General features: G+C 42.5%; 1 protein-coding gene across 1 annotated transcript in view; it reads right to left on the reverse strand.

Annotated features, from left to right (window-relative positions):
- Positions 1–20,083, reverse strand: part of pth1r (parathyroid hormone 1 receptor) — a 60,355-nt gene that overhangs the window by 7,519 nt on the left and 32,753 nt on the right. Inside the window, exons 3-7 of the mRNA XM_026910231.3 lie at positions 15,459–15,569; positions 10,896–11,017; positions 9,668–9,762; positions 5,143–5,329; positions 3,978–4,131 (exon numbers count right to left, since the gene is read on the reverse strand). Coding sequence (XP_026766032.3) covers positions 3,978–4,131; positions 5,143–5,329; positions 9,668–9,762; positions 10,896–11,017; positions 15,459–15,569 — 669 coding nt within the window. The remainder of the gene's footprint in view (positions 1–3,977; positions 4,132–5,142; positions 5,330–9,667; positions 9,763–10,895; positions 11,018–15,458; positions 15,570–20,083) is intronic.

A 20,083-nucleotide genomic window follows, 5' to 3' on the forward strand; every position in this document is an offset into this window, starting at 1 on the left:
CAGTGTGAGATACGAGTGTATCAGCGTGAGATATGAGTGTATCAGCGTGAGATATGAGTGTATCAGCGTGAGATACGAGTGTATCAGTGTGAGATACGAGTGTATCAGTGTGAGATATGAGTGTATCAGCGTGAGATATGAGTGTATCAGCGTGAGATACGAGTGTATCAGCGTGAGATATGAGTGTATCAGCGTGAGATACGAGTGTATCAGTGTGAGATACGAGTGTATCAGTGTGAGATACGAGTGTATCAGCGTGAGATACGAGTGTATCAGCGTGAGATACGAGTGTATCAGTGTGAGATATGAGTGTATCAGCGTGAGATACGAGTGTATCAGCGTGAGATACGAGTGTATCAGCGTGAGATACGAGTGTATCAGTGTGAGATATGAGTGTATCAGTGTGAGATATGAGTGTATCAGTGTGAGATATGAGTGTATCAGCGTGAGATACGAGTGTATCAGCGTGAGATATGAGTGTATCAGCGTGAGATACGAGTGTATCAGTGTGAGATACGAGTGTATCAGCGTGAGATACGAGTGTATCAGCGTGAGATACGAGTGTATCAGCGTGAGATACGAGTGTATCAGCGTGAGATACGAGTGTATCAGCGTGAGATACGAGTGTATCAGTGTGAGATATGAGTGTATCAGTGTGAGATACGAGTGCATCAGTGTGAGATACGAGTGTATCAGCGTGAGATACGAGTGTATCAGTGTGAGATACGAGTGTATCAGTGTGAGATATGAGTGTATCAGCATGAGATACGAGTGTATCAGCGTGAGATACGAGTGCATCAGTGTGAGATATGAGTGTATCAGTGTGAGATACGAGAGTATCAGCGTGAGATATGAGTGCATCAATATGTGATATGATTGTATCAGCATGAGATATGAGTGCATCAGTGTGAGATACGAGTGTAACGGCGTAAGATATAAATGTATCAGTGTGAGATACGAGTGTATCAGCGTGAAATACAAGTGTATCAGCGTGATATACTGTCAGTGTGAGATACGAGTGCATCAGTGTGAGATGCGAGTGTATCAGCGTGAGATACGAGAGTATCAGCGTGAGATATGAGTGTATCAGCGTGAGATATGAGTGTATCAGTGTGAGATACGAGAGTATCAGCGTGAGATATGAGTGTATCAGCGTGAGATATGAGTGTATCAGTGTGAGATACGAGAGTATCAGCGTGAGATATGAGTGTATCAGTGTGAGATATGAGTGTATCAGCGTGAGATACGAGAGTATCAGCGTGAGATATGAGTGTATCAGCGTGAGATACGAGTGTATCAGCGTGAGATACGAGTGTATCAGCGTGAGATACGAGTGTATCAGCGTGAGATACGAGTGTATCAGCGTGAGATACGAGTGTATCAGTGTGAGATACGAGTGTATCAGCGTGAGATACGAGTGCATCAGCGTGAGATACGAGTGTATCAGTGTGAGATACGAGTGTATCAGTGTGAGATACGAGTGTATCAGTGTGAGATACGAGTGTATCAGCGTGAGATACGAGTGTATCAGTGTGAGATACGAGTGTATCAGTGTGAGATATGAGTGTATCAGCATGAGATACGAGTGTATCAGTGTGAGATACGAGTGCATCAGTGTGAGATATGAGTGTATCAGTGTGAGATACGAGAGTATCAGCGTGAGATATGAGTGCATCAATATGTGATATGATTGTATCAGCATGAGATATGAGTGCATCAGTGTGAGATACGAGTGTAACGGCGTAAGATATAAATGTATCAGTGTGAGATACGAGTGTATCAGCGTGAAATACAAGTGTATCAGCGTGATATACTGTCAGTGTGAGATACGAGTGCATCAGTGTGAGATGCGAGTGTATCAGCGTGAGATACGAGTGTATCAGTGTGAGATACGAGTGTATCAGTGTGAGATACGAGTGTATCAGTGTGAGATACGAGTGGTGAGATATGAGTGTATCAGCATGAGATATGAGTGTATCAGCATGAGATATGAGTGTATCAGCATGAGATATGAGTGTAACAGAGTGAGATATGAGTGTAACGGCGTGAGATACGAGTGTATCAGCGTGAGATACGAGTGTATCAGCGTGAGATACGAGTGTATCAGTGTGAGATACGAGTGTGTCAGTGTGAGATACGTGTTTATCAACGTGAAATACGAGCGTATCAACGTTAGATATGAGTATATCATGAGATACAAGTATATGAACATGAGATATGAGTGTATCAGCATGAGATACGAGTGTATCAGTGTGAGATACGAGTGTATCAGTGTGAGATACGAGTTTATCACTGTGAGATACGAGTTTATCAGTGTGAGATACGAGTTTATCAGTGTGAGATACGAGTTTATCAACGTGAAATACGAGTGTATCAACGTTAGATATGAGTATATCATGAGATACAAGTATATGAACATGAGATATGAGTGTATCAGTGTGAGATACGAGTTTATCAGTGTGAGATACGAGTTTATCAGTGTGAGATACGAGTTTATCAGTGTGAGATACGAGTTTATCACTGTGAGATACGAGTTTATCAGTGTGAGATACGAGTGTGTCAGTGTGAGATACGAGTTTATCAACGTGAAATACGAGTGTATCAACGTTAGATATGAGTATATCATGAGATACAAGTATATGAACATGAGATATGAGTGTAACAGTGTGACACATGAGTGTGTCGGCGGTCAGGACTAAACAGTGATGTGAGGTGACTCCACTGCATCCACATTGTATGCGCTGTGCACACACACACACACTTCGCACAGTGTGTACAATGCAGGCGCAGTGAGGCCCAAATACAAACATCCCATGATACACACGGTCGGGCTCGTCAGAGTTAACATGACTCGGTCTTTGAACACACATCCGCATTGTTATTTAATGTTGTGGCCCGCAATTATCGGCCATTCACACGTAAATCACAATATCCAGTTTTATAAAAGAGTTCAGGAACATGGTGACGCTCCAGTATTTACACTAATTATCCTCGTTTTCATTTGTGAAACATTTCTTTTTTATCTTTTCATGTTTAAATATGAGGAGCTAATTGCCAGTGAGATCAGAGTGTTAAAGCGCCATCAAAAACAACAGAACACACACTCTCTGTTCTAGAAAGTACATGAAGAAAGGAAGAAGAAGTAAAGGGAAGAATAAATAACTAACAAATAACTAAATAAATAAATATACAAAAAATAACAAATATATATATATATATATATATATATATACACACACACACAGTGCTATGCAAAAGTCTTGGCACCCTCCTTTTTTTAGTACAAACCTTGTTATAGATGTTTATTTTCTGACTTCTACATTATTGATTCAGTACAAAAACATTTTAGATTCCAAACATTAGTTTTCCAGCACAAAATGAAATGTTACAGAAAAATGTTTGTATGTCAGTAAAGAAAGCAGCAGATTCCATAAGAGACACTTTTCAGATAAAAACATAATGAAGGCTGCTGGGTTTCGCTGCAGAAATAAGAAGCGAGTCGACAGTCAAAGTCTCCAGAAGAACTGTGGCTGCTTCTGCAAGATGCTCAGTAACACTTCCAGCTCATTTCCTTATAAAACTGCACACACTGCACCTCAGATACTGCTTTATTTATTTAAAGTGAAGGATCGTCACATTAAATACTGACTTTGTTTCATTTATTACTGTTTGCTGCTCTTTATAGGATTTTTTTTAATGTAGAAACATTTAATTTCATTATTTTTGAAGGCATCTTTACTCTACAGCATTTCTTTGCATGTGCCTAAGACTTTTGCACAGAACTGTATGTATATAATAAAGTGTGTAATGAAATAAAGTGTAAACTTTCTGAACAACTGAAATCTCGAAAAAAAAAAAACATTCAGAACATAAAATCTCCCTTTAACCAATCAGAACACAATTCCTGCTCCATCACACACTGAGAATAACACCATCTGAATATTTAACTGTGTTTGCAGCTCCGCCCCTTTACTTACCCCAGCCAATGACAGTGAAGCCCCAGAGGTACTTCCTGTCAGAGAAGAAGGTCATGAAGATGAGGCTGTGGAGATAAAGGCCTTCCACCAGGATCCAGTAATAATTCGTCGCAAGGAAATACAGGAAGAGCGTGACAGTGATCTTACAGCCGATCTTCAACAACAACAACAACAACAATAATGAGGAAATTAATCAAAAATAAAATGTGTTTTATCCACAACAAATCCAACATTTAGTATTTAATGACTTATGTACAATTCTACTCTTCATTCAAGAGAAGTTTTAGATTTATTTTATGGTAATTTCCTTTCACAGCTGCTCACACACACACACACACAAACACACACACAAACACACACACACCATCTAAGATGAACTTTCATCATCACAGAGAAGTGCTGAACAACAGTACGGTCCAGAACAAAAGGTCAGACACAGCAGAGTTTAAAATTAACCCCAATTAGTGCAGAACACCATGTTTTACCAAACATTAGCAAAGGAGCATGAAACCCCACCCCTTTCTGCCCCTCAGGGCATCTTGTAGAAAATTATATAGTATTTATTGAAATGTGACGATTACAGTCTTTTTATTTTACCAACATATTTAACAAGAACCGCACTTCTATTTTTTATTAATAAAGTGATTTGATTAATAAAGTGTCTACAGCTAATCTCATCACGCTGCAGAATGTTCAACATTCATTCAAACATTCAGTGGTGTGTTACAGGATTTTAGTTTAAGACATTTTGGATGATTTGTATTGGTATAGAAAGAAAGAAAAAAAAGAAAAAAGAGAAAGAGAGCAAGGAGAAATCCACAAAGAATGAAAGCAAAAAAAAAAATCAAGAAAGAAAGAAAAAGAATTTTTGAAAAAAGACAGCAAAAATGAAAGGACAAACGGTAAGGAAAAGAAAGAAAGACTGAAACAAAGAAAAAGAAATCTGAAAAAGACAGAAAAAATGAAAGGAATTAACAGGAAGGAAAGAAAGAAAGAAAGAAAGAGAAATCTGAAAAAGACAGCAAAAATAACAGGACAAACAGACAGGAAGGAAGGAAGGAAGGAAGGGAGGAAGACTATCATGTTGTGATAGATTATATAAAGAAACTCCAGATTTAAAGCTCAGTGATCCAGTGAGAATTTTAGTTTAAAAAAAGGCACGTACAAACTTGGATTTTTCAGTGGGCGGAGCCTCAGTGATGGATTTCAGATCCTCGACTGTGATTCGTTGAGTCTCATCGAGGTTCGATCCCGAATACAGAACAACGTCTTTAACAAAGATGCTGGCTGCTCGCAACATAAACGACACAAACAGGTGCATGTGGATAAAGTTCCTCGTACAGTGCAGACGCCTGAGGGAGAGAGAGAGAGAGAGAGAGAGAGAGAGAGAGAGTGACAGAAGAGATAGCAAAGAGAGACAGGAAAGAAAGAGATAGAGGACAGACAAGAAGGAGAGAGACGGAAGAGAGACAGAGAGAGACAGGAATGAGAGGGAAAGAGGAGGAGAGACAGGAATGAGAGAGATGGAGGAGGAGAGACAGAGGGAGAGAGAGGCAGGAGGGAAATGGAAAGACATGGGGATGGAAAGATAGACAAAGGGATAGAATGTGAGAGAGAAAGACGGGGCAGATAGAGAGAGAGAGAGAAAGAGAGAGAGAGAGAGATTTTCAGCTCAATATATAATAAGTCCAGAGAAAGTTCAATCCACTATGTCTGTCTGTCTGTCTCTCTATCAGTCTGTCTAACTCTCTATCAGTCTTTCTGTCTCTCTATCAGTCTTTCTGTCTCTCTATCAGTCTTTCTGTCTCTCTATCTGTCTGTCTATATGTTTTTCAATCCTGGAATGAAAATGAAATACAGCTGAGTCTTGAGGCTAAATAAGGAACAGAGTGTAAATCAGTGCAGTCATGGATTAACAGGAAATGCTGAACAGGAAGTGCTGAACAGGAAGTGGCTACCATCACTATGGCTGGAATAGTGGGTTTGTGTGTTGTATTGGGTTCTCTGGAAAGACACAGAAGATGTGATGGCATATTTAGCACACTGAGAACACTTAATTCAGTGGAAGTGCATTAGGCTTAATTCTCATGTTAAAAATCCCTGCAGGATTGAGACGCAGCCGCTGGTCTTCCACGGTTTCCTCTGTGCTGAAACAGCAGTGTGTCAATTTACATGAGCCGGTGGGATAAATAATGCAGTGATGAAGGAATCACACTCGTTATAATGATCATGCATGAAAAAAGAGAGTATGGCAGAAAGAGTATGTCAGAGAGAGAGTAAGGCAGAGAGACAGTATGTCAGAGTGAGTGTTTCAGAGAGTATGCCAGATAGAGTATGCCAGAGAGAGACAGTATGGCAGAGAAAGTACGTCAGAGAGAGTATGGCAGAGAGTACGGCAGAGTGAGAGTATGGCAGAGTGAGAGTATGACAGAGAGTACGGCAGAGTGAGAGTATGGCAGAGTCAGAGTATGACAGAGAGTACGGCAGAGTGAGAGTATGGCAGAGAGTACGGCAGAGTGAGAGTATGGCAGAGTCAGAGTATGGCAGAGAGTACGGCAGAGTGAGAGTATGGCAGAGAGTACGGCAGAGTCAGAGTATGGCAGAGAGTATGGCTGAGTGAGAGTATGGCAGAGTCAGAGTATGACAGAGAGTACGGCAGAGTGAGAGTATGGCAGAGAGTACGGCAGAGTGAGAGTATGGCAGAGTCAGAGTATGGCAGAGAGTACAGCAGAGTGAGAGTATGGCAGAGAGTACGGCAGAGTCAGAGTATGGCAGAGAGTATGGCTGAGTGAGAGTATGGCAGAGTCAGAGTATGACAGAGAGTACGGCAGAGTGAGAGTATGGCAGAGAGTACGGCAGAGTGAGAGTATGGCAGAGAGTACGGCAGAGTCAGAGTATGGCAGAGAGTATGGCTGAGTGAGAGTATGGCAGAGTCAGAGTATGACAGAGAGTACGGCAGAGTGAGAGTATGGCAGAGAGTACGGCAGAGTGAGAGTATGGCAGAGTCAGAGTATGGCAGAGAGTACGGCAGAGTGAGAGTATGGCAGAGTCAGAGTATGGCAGAGAGTACGGCAGAGTGAGAGTATGGCAGAGAGTACGGCAGAGTGAGAGTATGGCAGAGTGAGAGTATGGCAGAGAGTACGGCAGAGTGAGAGTATGGCAGAGAGTACAGCAGAGTCAGAGTATGGCAGAGAGTATGGCTGAGTGAGAGTATGGCAGAGTGAGAGTATGGCAGAAAGAATATAGAAGAGAGAGTATGTCAGAGAGAATATGTCAGAAGAGACAGTATGGCAGAGACAGTATGTCAGAGAGAGTATTATAGAGAGAGTACAGCAGAGAGTATTGTCAGAGAGAGTACGGGAGAGAGCGTATGGCAGAGACAGAGTGGAAGAGAGAGTACGACAGAGAGAGTACGATAGAGAGAGTACAGCAGAGAGTATGTCAGAGAGAGTATAATAGACAGAGTACAGCAGAGAGAGAGTGGAAGAGAGAGTACAATAGAGAGCATACGGCAGAGAGAGAGAGTAGAAGAGAGAGTATGACAGAGAGAGTATAATAGAGAGCATATGGCAGAGAGAGAGAGTGGAAGAGAGAGTACGATAGAGAGCATATGGCAGAGAGAGAGAGTAGAAGAGAGAGTATAATAGAGAGAGTACGATAGAGAGCATACGGCAGAGAGAGAGTGGAAGAGAGAGTACGATAGAGAGTATACGGCAGAGAGAGAGTGGAAGAGAGAGTATGACAGAGAGAGTATAATAGAGAGAGTACGATAGAGAGCATACGGCAGAGAGAGAGTGGAAGAGAGAGTACGATAGAGAGTATGTCAGCTACAGTAAGTCAGGAACCGGACTTCTCTTGTTAGTACTGTGGAAACATGGCTGTGGAGAAAGAGGAGAAGAGACACATGGTGATGAAGAACAGCTGTTATCTGTTGGGAGCCACGTTTCCTCCTGAACACATCTGTAATCAGAGTCACAAATTCCTCATACAGTCACTCACATCAAGTACACCTCACTCCAGTGCACTTTAAATCACTCCCTCTCCCTCCTTCAGCTCTTTCTGTCTGTCTGTCTGAGTCTCTGTGTGTGTCTCAGCCTTTATCTGTCTGTCTCTCAGCCTTTATCTGTCTGTCTCTGTATCTGTCTGTCAGCCTTTATCTGTCTGTCTCTCAGCCTTTATCTGTCTGTCTCTGTATCTGTCTGTCAGCCTTTATCTGTCTGTCTCTGTATCTGTCTGTCAGACTTTATCTGTCTGTCTCTCAGCCTTTATCTGTCTGTCTCTGTATCTGTCTGTCAGACTTTATCTGTCTGTCTCTGTATCTGTCTGTCAGACTTTATCTGTCTGTCTCTCAGCCTTTATCTGTCTGTCTCTGTATCTGTCTGTCAGACTTTATCTGTCTGTCTCTCAGCCTTTATCTGTCTGTCTCTGTATCTGTCTCTCAGCCTTTATCTGTCTGTCTCTGTATCTGTCTGTCAGCCTTTATCTGTCTGTCTCTGTATCTGTCTGTCAGACTTTATCTGTCTGTCTCTCAGCCTTTATCTGTCTGTCTCTGTATCTGTCTGTCAGACTTTATCTGTCTGTCTCTGTATCTGTCTGTCAGACTTTATCTGTCTGTCTCTCAGCCTTTATCTGTCTGTCTCTGTATCTGTCTGTCAGACTTTATCTGTCTGTCTCTGTATCTGTCTGTCAGCCTTTATCTGTCTGTCTCTGTATCTGTCTCTCAGCCTTTATCTGTCTGTCTCTGTATCTGTCTGTCAGACTTTATCTGTCTGTCTCTGTATCTGTCTGTCAGACTTTATCTGTCTGTCTCTGTATCTGTCTGTCAGACTTTATCTGTCTGTCTCTCAGCCTTTATCTGTCTGTCTCTGTATCTGTCTGTCAGACTTTATGTCTGTCTCTCAGCCTTTATCTGTCTGTCTCTCAGCCTTTATCTGTCTCTATATCTGTCTGTCAGACTTTATCTGTCTATCTTTTTATCTGTCTGTCTCTCAGTCTTTATCTGTCTGTCTCTGTATCTGTCTGTCTCTGTATCTGTCTGTCAGCCTTTATCTGGCTATCTCTCTATCTGTCTGTCTCTGTTTGTCTGTTAGACTTTATCTGTCTGTCTCTCAGCCTTTATCGGTCTGTCTGTCGGTCAGCCTTTATCTGTCTGTCGGTCAGCCTTTATCTGTCTGTCTCTGTATCTGTCTGTCAGCCTTTATCTGTCTGTCTCTATCTGTCTGTCTGTCAGCCTTTATTTGTCTGTCTCTGTATCTGTCTGTCAGCCTTTATCTGTCTGTCTCTATCTGTCTGTCTGTCAGACTTTATCTGTCTCTCTCTCAGCCTTTAACTCTCTGTCTCTGTCTGTCTGTCAGCCTTTATCTGGCTCTCTGTCTGTCTCTCTGTTATTTTCTATCTATCTGTGCCTCTGCTTGGTTGTGTGTCTGTCTGTTCTCTGTCTGTCTTTTGATCTCTCTGTCTGTTTCCTGTCTCTTTTTTCCTTTTTTTTGTTTTGTTCCTTTTTTCTCTACCCCTTCATCTTCTTTCTTTCTTTCTTTCTTTCTTTCAGCTCTACATTTTATTTTCATTCTTTCAAATCAGAGCATCACTCCTACTACACTTCTGAGTCATGAAAATCAAAGAAAATGCAGTAAACTTCAGAGATTAAAACAGGAATTCTGTAATAAATAAAAGAGAAAATTCTGACTCACCGGAAGTATCCGAGAATGACGACGGCCACCATGAGTGAGCCGAATGAGATGGAGTATCCGATGGTGTAGATGAGGTATAGTCTGTCAAACACTTCCTGTGTGTTTGTGTGTGTGAACAAAAACAGATTTATTTATTTGTATTTATATATCTATTTATATCCTGTATTTCTTTATTTTAATGCAGCTGATGTAAATTTGCAACTGCCAATATGTAAACTTTAACTTTTTCCATATATTATTTGGGTGATGGATTGACAGTGGTATGGCATTGTGTGTGTGTGTGTGTGTGTGTGTGTGTGGAGCAGTGAGCGTCTGTTAGCATTTAGTGTCTGAGACGAAGCCAAACAACTTCAGTCTGCGGTTCAGAAGCTTTTCATTGGTGCAGATGAATTTTTCATTAAATAGCTGTGGGGAGCAGATATACACACACATGCATGCACACACACACATGCACACACACACACACACACACACACACACACACCACACACACACCACACACACACTCATACATACACACAGCGAGGGTTGGAGAAAACTTGAGACTGCAAAAGTCGCAGTAAAAGGAGATAAAGGAGGCGTGGCCTCTGTGTTTGTTAGTAAAGGAGGCGTGGCCTCTGTGTTTGTTAGTAAAGGAGGCGTGGCCTCTGTGTTTGTTAGTAAAGGAGGCGTGACCTCTGTGTTTGTTAGTAAAGGAGGTGTGGCCTTTGTGTTTGTTAGTAAAGGAGGCGTGGCCTCTGTGTTTGTTAGTAAAGAAGGCGTGGCTTCTGTGTTAGTAAAGCAGGTGTGGCCTTTGTATCAGTAAGTAAAGGAGGTGTGACCTTTGTGATAGTTAGTAAAGGAGGCGTGGCCTCTGTGTGTTAGTAAAGGAGGTGTGGCCTCAGTTAATTACTAAAAGAGGGGTGGCCTTTGTGTTTTTTAGTAAAGGAGGCGTGGTCTTTGTGTTAGTTAGTAAAGGAGGCGTGGCCTTTGTGTTTGTTACTAAGGAGGTGTGGCTTATGTTTTTGTTCGTTAAAGAGGCTTGACGTGAGTTTGCTACAAAATGGCGTGACACGTATGTTTATTATCAAAGGAGGTGTGGCTGTGTTGGTTAGTAAAGGATGCGTGGCCTCTCTGACAGTAAAAGAGATGTGGTCTTTGTATCTGTTAGAGAGAACCTTATGTACTAAAGTCATGAAGTGTGTGTGTGTGTGTGTGTGTGTATGTGCAAGTGCATGTGTGTTCATACCCTCTCCTGGTTCTGATTGTAGTGTGTGAGGAACTTTGCACACTCGCTGTAATTTGCCCACGTCTTATTTTTTGCAGTCAGTTCCCAACTTCCATTCACATCACACTTCCTGTAGGCGTGGCCTAGATACACATACATACACACTTTCACTTTAATTTTTTTCACGCAGAGAATGAATGTGAATGTAATCTTGCTGTTCATACAGGTGTAACATATTGTATACATATAGATCAGTAACACACTGACCATGTTGTACATTACTGACATTTTCCTAAACACTGAGATCTCATGCTGTGTGTTACTGTGTTGTTCAGTGAGCAGAACGCTTGTTCACGGAACCCTGTCTATGCTGATGGTAATGTAGCAGAACCCTTAAATGGATTTACATTTACAATACATTTACAGAATTTATCAAACAACCTTATCCAGAGCAACTTACAGAAGTGCTTTGAAATAAAAAACGCATCCTCATATTGGTTCACTAGATCAGGGACTAAGAGTACTATCAGTCTAAAACCCTGTTGGGGAGGTTAGTAGAGTACTGAAAAACACAAGACTGACACTTTTGTTTTAATCACAAAATGATCATTTAAGTGCTTGGTGAAGAAATAGGTCTTTGGTCTTCTTTTGAAGACAGCCAGTGACTCAGCTTGGACAGGGGAAGTTCATTCCACCACCTGGGTGCAGGATAGAGAAGAGCTTTGATGCATGTCTTCCTTGTACCCTGAGAGATGGTGGGACCACTCGAGCAGTACTAGAGGCTCAGAGAGAGCCTAGTGCAGTATGGGGTGTGATAATTGCTTTAAGGTAAGTGGGTCCTGGTCCGTTTTTGGCAGCAGCTACAGGAAACCAGTGGAGGGAGTGTAACAATGGGGTGGTGTGGGTGAACTTGGGAATATTGAAAACAAGCCCTGCAGCTGCATTCTGGATCAGTTGCAGAGGTTGGATGGCACTCAGAGGCAGACCAGACATGAGCAAGTTGTAGTAGTCTAGTCTCAAAATGACAAGGGATTGAACAAGCACCTGAGTGGCCTCTGTGGATAGAAAAGGCTGTCGTAAAGCAAAAACCTGCATGAGGGCAGTCAATTATGTGAGGTGAGAAGGATAATTGGTTGTCCATGGTTACCCCAAGGTTGCGTGCGGTGAGATCTGAGAGTTGGGAGATCAAAGGGAGATCACAAGATCTGGACAAGGGGCTGCATCTCCAGGGTTGAACAGCAGCTCAGTCTTGCTGGGATTTAATTTCATCTGATTAGATGTCCTCCATGACAAGATGTCTGCCAAATGTCCTGAGGTCTGTGCAGAAACATAAGTGACCTCACTGAGAGAGAGGGTATAGAGAATATGACCTCTCTGTGAGAGGGAGTAGAGGACATGACCTCACAAAGAGAGCAGGTATAGAAGATACGACCTCACAAAGAGAGCAGGTATAGAAGATACGACCTTACAAATAGAGCAGGTGTAGAAGATACAACCTCTCTGTGAGTGGGTATAGAGGATATGACCTCGCTGAGACAGCAGGTATAGAGGATATGACCTTGCCAAGAGAGTGGGTATAAAGGGATAACAGAAGGGCACTAAGCCCTGTGTGACACAAGTGGAGAGGCTGCATGGAGCAGAAGTGTAGCTTCTCCATGTCACCTGATTTGACTGTCCCTCCAGGCAGGAAGAAAACCATTGCCATGAAGATGGACAGGAGAGTCTTGTCAATGTTTTGAAAAGGCTGCTGCAAGGTTGACGAGGATGAGGACTGATGACAGTTTGGCCAATCTAGCAGCATGAAGCTTCTCAGTAACAGCCACAATGGAAGCCAGTTCTGTGGAAGCCAGTCCAAAGCCTGTTGCTCTGAACATCTCAGGAGACCTGGGGGAGTGGCTAGAAAAGTGGAATTGGAGCTGAAGGCAGCAACAATGATAGTTAAGATGGCTGATTTGGGCTTAGGGAGCCAGCCGAGTGATCCACCAACTGCCTGCTGAGACCATCATCTCTTTCATCAGATGATATTTACAGCAAAAAACAGGATCTATCCACTCTCTTGGCTGGCTCTCTCAGCTGGCTCTCTCAGCTGGCTCTCTTGGATGGCTCATTAAACCCAAATCAGCCGTCACCATTAAGCTCAAGATGGTGCTCATGATGGAGCTACACCATGGCATTTGCTTAGCTAAGTTTAATGTTCTCTATGTTTATTCAATTGTTTACTTAACGCTTGATGTCGCTGGTGTGAGGTATGATTGCACGGCTCTTCAAAGCCTAAATAAGCAAATAGTGATTACAGAAGTTCAATACACCAAACTACTAGCATTTCCAAACATACCACAAACCAACCCAAGGCAGACAGTAGCTGCAGTAGCAGCAGTCTTGACTGGCAAATGTTGCCCGAATAGGAACTGTGGCAAGTGAGGAAGAGTGGAGTGGTGACTGAGATGGCTTGCTAACTTATCCAGGCTAGTGCTTCCCTACATCTTCCTTGCTAATGCACAACAAAACGGATGATTTACACAGAAGAACTGCTTCACAACACTACTTATGGAGCTGGTCAATTATGTGCTTTTGCGATACATGGCTGCAATCGCGGCTAACCGAGGAGCCTCTCACCCCAATTGTATATACCATACACAGACGGGACAGAACCGCTGATAAACCAGAAAAACCCGTGGTACAGGGACTGCAACCCTGGTAAATCAAAAATGGTGCACAGACAGTGCGATAATACCAGAACTATGTTCCTTCACTGTAGAAAATCTGACTATCAAGTGCAGACCATTTTATTTACCTCAGGAACTCCAGTGTATTATTATGAAGGCTGTGCACGTCCCTCCCTCAACCAACACTGATGAAGCCACACTAAAACAAACACAGTATGGTCCAGATGGTGCTATTAGAATATCTGGCGATTTTAATCACTGCAATCTCAAAAAATAGAGTGAAAACACTGGACCACTGCTACAGCAACATCAAGAATACTTATAAGGCAATACCCAGACCAAATTTGGGCAAATCAGATCAGGTAGCTATTTATTTAAGCCCAATATATAGAAAGAAATTAAAAGCTGAACCACCCACTGTGGAAAAAAGTACAGGTTGGTTTTGAAACTACTGAAACGGATGTGCTTAAAGAAGCTATCACAAAAATACACGAATACACACAAACTGTAAGCTGCTACATCAAATGGTGCACCTCCATCTGTGTGCCTAAGCACATAGTTAGGGTGTTCTGAAATCAAAAACCACGGTTTAACACCAAGATTCACAACAAAATCAGGGACGGGGATAAGGCGTTCAAGTCTGGGGACAAATCACAATCTAGCCGTTATAATGACCATCACTGATGGCAATGATGGCAAAAGAGCTTATTCAAGGAAAATGGTATGACTACCGACCAGTCGTACTAACAGCAGTAGCCATGAAATGCCTGGAAAAGCTAAGACCCATCAACATCATTCCAGAGTCCATAGACCCCCTGCAGTTCACCTACCACCCAAACATTCAGCCCTTGAGCACTTGGACAGAAGGAATACATACGTGCAGGTGCTTTCCTTGGACTATAACTCAGTCTTCAATACAGTTATGCCCTCCAAACTAGTTAGGAAACTAGCTGACCTTGGCCTGCCTACACCCACTTTAACTGGATCTTGGACTTTCTAACTCAACAGATCCCAGTGGGAAATAGAGTCTCTTTTTTCCATGGCAGTAAGACTGGTGGCAAAGGACACTCAGGCAGGGATCCCCAATCATCAGCCTGACCTCCTTCTCTCATCCAGATGACTGTGAATGCACTGATAATCACACTTTCACTCCTCATCCTCATCACCTACTGTGCTACCTCATATTCTATGTCTATACTCCTGGATACATGCCAAGACTCCTTGCACTACTGTAACTAGTAATATATTTATACTATCACTATCACTTACCCATCACTGCTGCTGCCCTCAGCTCCATTTCCACTTCACTAATCACTTCACTATCCACTCCCCCAAGGTCTCCTGAGATGTTCAGAACATCTGAGTTTGGACCTTAATCGTCAGAGGTCAGAGGTCGCTCAGCAGGAGCAGTGTAACGCAGTGACACTATCTGTATCTGGTTCTGTTTGGTGCTTCAAATATCTGTATCTAAACCTGGAGAGTTCTTTTCTTTCTTTCTTTCTTTCTTTCTTTCTTTCTTTCTTTCTTTCTTTCTTCTGGCTCTAAGAGTTTGTTGTTTGTTTCTGTCTTTCTTTCTCTCTTCTCCTCATTTCTCTTTTGTTTTTGTTCCTTTCTTTCTTCTTTCTTCAGTTGTTTTGTCTCTGTCTTTATTTTAACTTTCTTTCTTCTCAGTCTCTTCTTTCTTTCTTTTCATACCAATTAATTCAGTTCTTTTTTCTTTCTACTCTTTTCTACTCTTTTAGTCTTTCTTTTTCAGGTTCTTTCTTTTTCAAATTTCTTTCTTTCTTTCTGTTTTTTAACTTTAATTTCTCTCTGTTTTTTTTTCCAAATTCTTTCCTTTTTCTTTGTAAGTTTCTTTCTTTCTTTCTGTTTTCTATTTGTTTGTTTGTACGTGTGTGAGTGTGTGTGTGTCAGTCACCTTTGTGGTTGAAGTCGTAGACGTACTCAGGACAGGAAGCAGACACCGTTCGTCCCGGAGCTCCTTCAGGCCAACACACAAAGCCATCCCACTCGGGGACACAGTTACCTTCTGAAACACACACACACGCACACACGCACACATGCACACACACACACACACACACACACATGCACACACGCACACACATACACGCACACGCGCACACACGCGCACACACAGAATGTAATGAAGCTCTCAGTTCTGATCTACTCTTCTACATAATAAATACTTTATAGTATTAGATCACAGTGTGATTTGAGACACAGCCCGTGTGAAAAGGTTTTTCCCAGCCTACACACACACAGACACACACACACACACAGACACACACACAGACACACACACAGACACACACATCAGCGCAGTGTGTAATTATTGGACCGCACAGTGGGGATGTGGACCGCCTCACTGCTTCCCCTTCAAACCGTCCACATCATGAGCAGAAACGGTTCTGATGGATCTGCACTTTTTAAATGCTTGTGTGTGTGTGTGTGTGTGTGAGTGTGTGTGTTATAATAATGAGCGTGATCTGCTTCTGTTCCCACAGCTCCTTGGCCTCGGCGTGTGTGTTTTCGGCTTTTCAATGTAGCGTTTATTAAAACCAGCTGCCGCAAAATAACTAGTTACAAAATAAAAGACGAATGATGGCTTTCAGGTCCATCACACACACAAACACACACACACACATACACACACATATACGTCTGTCTTACTATCCTGGTAAAGACCTTCCATTACATCAACATTAATGCAGATAATTAATGCTGTGCTAAACCTAAATCTAACTCTGACCCTAACCTCAGAACAAAAAGAAAATCTTTCGGCTCTTTTAGTTTTTTAAAATAAAATCAGCAGTTTTTGTAAAAAAAATAAAAAATAAAAAAAAATGTTTTCCTCGTGAGGACCAGACAAAGAAAAAAAAGAAAGAAAGAAAAGAAAACACACAGTATTAATTAACCTTGACCCCATCCACCAGCACAAAGCGTTAATTAACCCTGACCCCACCCACCAGCACAAAGCGTTAATTAACCTTGACCCCATCCACCATATGGCGTTAATTAAATGTTACCCCACCCAACAGCACAAAGCATTAATTAACCTTGACCCCACCTACCACAAAGCGTTAATTAACCCTGACCCCACCCACCATATGGCGTTAATTAAATGTTACCCCACCTACCACAAAGCGTTAATTAACCCTGACCCCACCCACCTGCACAAAGCGTTAATTAACCCTGACCCCACCCACCAGCAAAAGCGTTAATTATCCCTGACCCCACCCACCATATGGCGTTAATTAAATGTTACCCCACCTACCACAAAGCGTTAATTAACCCTGACCCCACCCACCATATGGCGTTAATTAAATGTTACCCCACCTACCACAAAGCGTTAATTAACCCTGACCCCACCCACCACCACAAAGCGTTAATTAACCCTGACCCCACCACCACAAAGCGTTAATTAACCCTGACCCCACCCACCACCGCATGACTCTGTCTCACGGTGTTAAGTTTAGCTCCAGCCCTACAGGAGCCGGCGTACACCACGCTTCCCCTGCAAACCGCCAGCGCCCGAGGTATTTCCCCCGGCCGGAGTGCGGCTCCCGGTGATGTCACTCTGGCTGTGTTTAAATATTTGTCTTTCCCCCCGACTCTGTAATCTCGCTGTGTAAAGCCACAACGCTCCGATATCCCTGACGGTCAAACAAGGACATCGAATAAAACCTTGAATATCTGCTTAATTTTTCAAAAACACACTTCCTGTTCCTCAGCTTTCATACTGCCATGGTTCAACAGGAGGACAATACACAATACGCTCACCATTCATATGGTTATACTGTTGCTAGACAACCAGGAACCAGGCAACCATTCATATATCATCTCATGGGTCTTTTTTTATTTTTCATTCTCTTGCTTTCATGTCACATCATAATACATTTGACAACAACAAAAAAAAAAGCTATTCCTTCTTCAGTCCGTATTTTCTATCCCTGAGTGCTGCATTTTGGACTGTCACCGCCATTTGGGGTGATAGTCCAAAATGCATAAAAACACAGATGGAAGACACACACGCGCGCACACACGCACATACACACACACACTACACAGGCCGGGTGTTTGTGCAGTTATTCTTGAATTATTTTGACATAGAATCAACTTAAGGTAGCTCATCCGTCTCAATGAGGACCTTGTTCTGTGTGTGTGTGTTTTGCGTGTGTGTGTCCATGGTGGAGACTCAGGACTCAGTGAGGCACAGGAACAACAAACAGGAGGTTGGAGGTTTGAGGTTAGGACAAGAATAGCCAAACCCGATTCAGCTAGCCGCTCGCTAAATCTCAAACCGCACTGGGCAAACAATCCAACATGGCATGACTAATAATAACTGCTTTACCCTCCGAGTGGAGATGTGAAGGGTGGGCTGAGGTCTGAGAGTGAAAACACACACACACACACACACAGAAGGTGTGTCCCTCAGAACTCATGAAGGCTGAACAATCAGACATGTGCTGATCTTCAGTTCTCTAAGTTCATACTGCTGAAACCCTCACTGTTTTTAATCTGGATTCTTCTCATGTCTGTGTGTGTGTGTGTGTGTGTGTGTGTGTGTGTGTGTTTGTGTGTGTCTAACTTTGGACACTTTTGAAAAGACTCTTTTCGTCTCTTGTTGACATTTTGTCACTGTCTCATCAGAAACTCATTAGCAGGAAAAATAAAACTATATAAACAAATACAGTGTAAATTTTATATTAAAAATGTGCTGAAGGAAGCAGTGTAGAAGCTGACAGAGCAGTGGAAAGAAAGAAAGAAACAAAGAAAGAAGATTAAAAAGGAAAAAAGAAACTGAGAGATTAAGAAGGCATAATAAAAAAGCTAAAATAAATTAAGTGTTTTGCTGTTGTGTTACGCTTCACTCTTACACGCTTCACTCAACACGCTTCACTCTTACACGCTTCACTCTTACACGCTTCACTCAACACGCTTCACTCTAACAAGCTTCACTCAACACGCTTCACTCTTACACGCTTCACTCTTACACGCTTCACTCAACACGCTTCACTCTAACACGCTTCACTCAACACGCTTCACTCTACACGCTTCACTCAACACGCTTCACTCTTACACGCTTCACTCTTACACGTTTCACTCTTACACGCTTCACTCAACACGCTTCACTCAACACGCTTCACTCTAACAAGCTTCACTCTTACACGCTTCACTCAACACGCTTCACTCTTACACGCTTCACTCTTACACGCTTCACTCTAACAAGCTTCACTCTTACACGCTTCACTCAACACGCTTCACTCTAACACGCTTCACTCAACACGCTTCACTCTTACACGCTTCACTCAACACGCTTCACTCTTACACGCTTCACTCTAACAAGCTTCACTCTTACACGCTTCACTCAACACGCTTCACTCTAACACGCTTCACTCTTACACGCTTCACTCTTACACGCTTCACTCTTACACGCTTCACTCTAACAAGCTTCACTCTAACAAGCTTCACTCTTACACGCTTCACTCTAACAAGCTTCACTCTTACACGCTTCACTCTAACAAGCTTCACTCTAACAAGCTTCACTCTTACACGCTTCACTCTAACAAGCTTCACTCTTACACGCTTCACTCTAACAAGCTTCACTCTAACAAGCTTCACTCTTACACGCTTCACTCTAACAAGCTTCACTCTTACACGCTTCACTCTAACAAGCTTCACTCTTACACACTTCACTCTTACACGCTTCACTCTTACACGCTTCACTCTAACAAGCTTCACTCTAACAAGCTTCACTCTAACAAGCTTCACTCTTACACGCTTCACTCTAACAAGCTTCACTCTTACACGCTTCACTCTAACAAGCTTCACTCTTACACGCTTCACTCTAACAAGCTTCACTCTTACACGCTTCACTCTTACACACTTCACTCTTACACACTTCACTCTTACGCGCTTCACTCTAACAAGCTTCACTCTAACAAGCTTCACTCTTACACGCTTCACTCTAACAAGCTTCACTCTTACACGCTTCACTCTTACACACTTCACTCTTACACGCTTCACTCTTACGCGCTTCACTCTAACAAGCTTCACTCTAACAAACTTCACTCTTACGCGCTTCACTCTTACACTCTTACACGCTTCACTCTTACACGCTTCACTCTAACAAGCTTCACTCTTACACGCTTCACTCTTACACGCTTCACTCTAACAAGCTTCACTCTAACAAGTTTCACTCTTACACGCTTTACACTTACACTCATACACGCTTCACTCTTACACGCTTCACTCTTACATGCTTCACTCTTACACGCTTCACTCAACACGCTTCACTCAACACGCTTCACTCTTACACACTTTCACACTTCACTCTTACACACTTTCACACTTCACTCTTACACACTTTTACGCTTCACTCTACATGCTTCACTCTACACGCTTCACTCTACACGCTTCACTCTTACACACTTTCACACTTCACTCCACACGCTTCGCTCCTACACATTTCATTCTTACACACTTTCACTCTTCACTCTTACACGCTTCACTTCGCTCCAACATGCTCTGCTCTAACAC

The sequence above is a fragment of the Pangasianodon hypophthalmus genome, chromosome 4 (genome assembly GCF_027358585.1).
Source record: "Pangasianodon hypophthalmus isolate fPanHyp1 chromosome 4, fPanHyp1.pri, whole genome shotgun sequence".
In the NCBI taxonomy this organism is placed as follows: Eukaryota; Metazoa; Chordata; class Actinopteri; order Siluriformes; family Pangasiidae; genus Pangasianodon; species Pangasianodon hypophthalmus.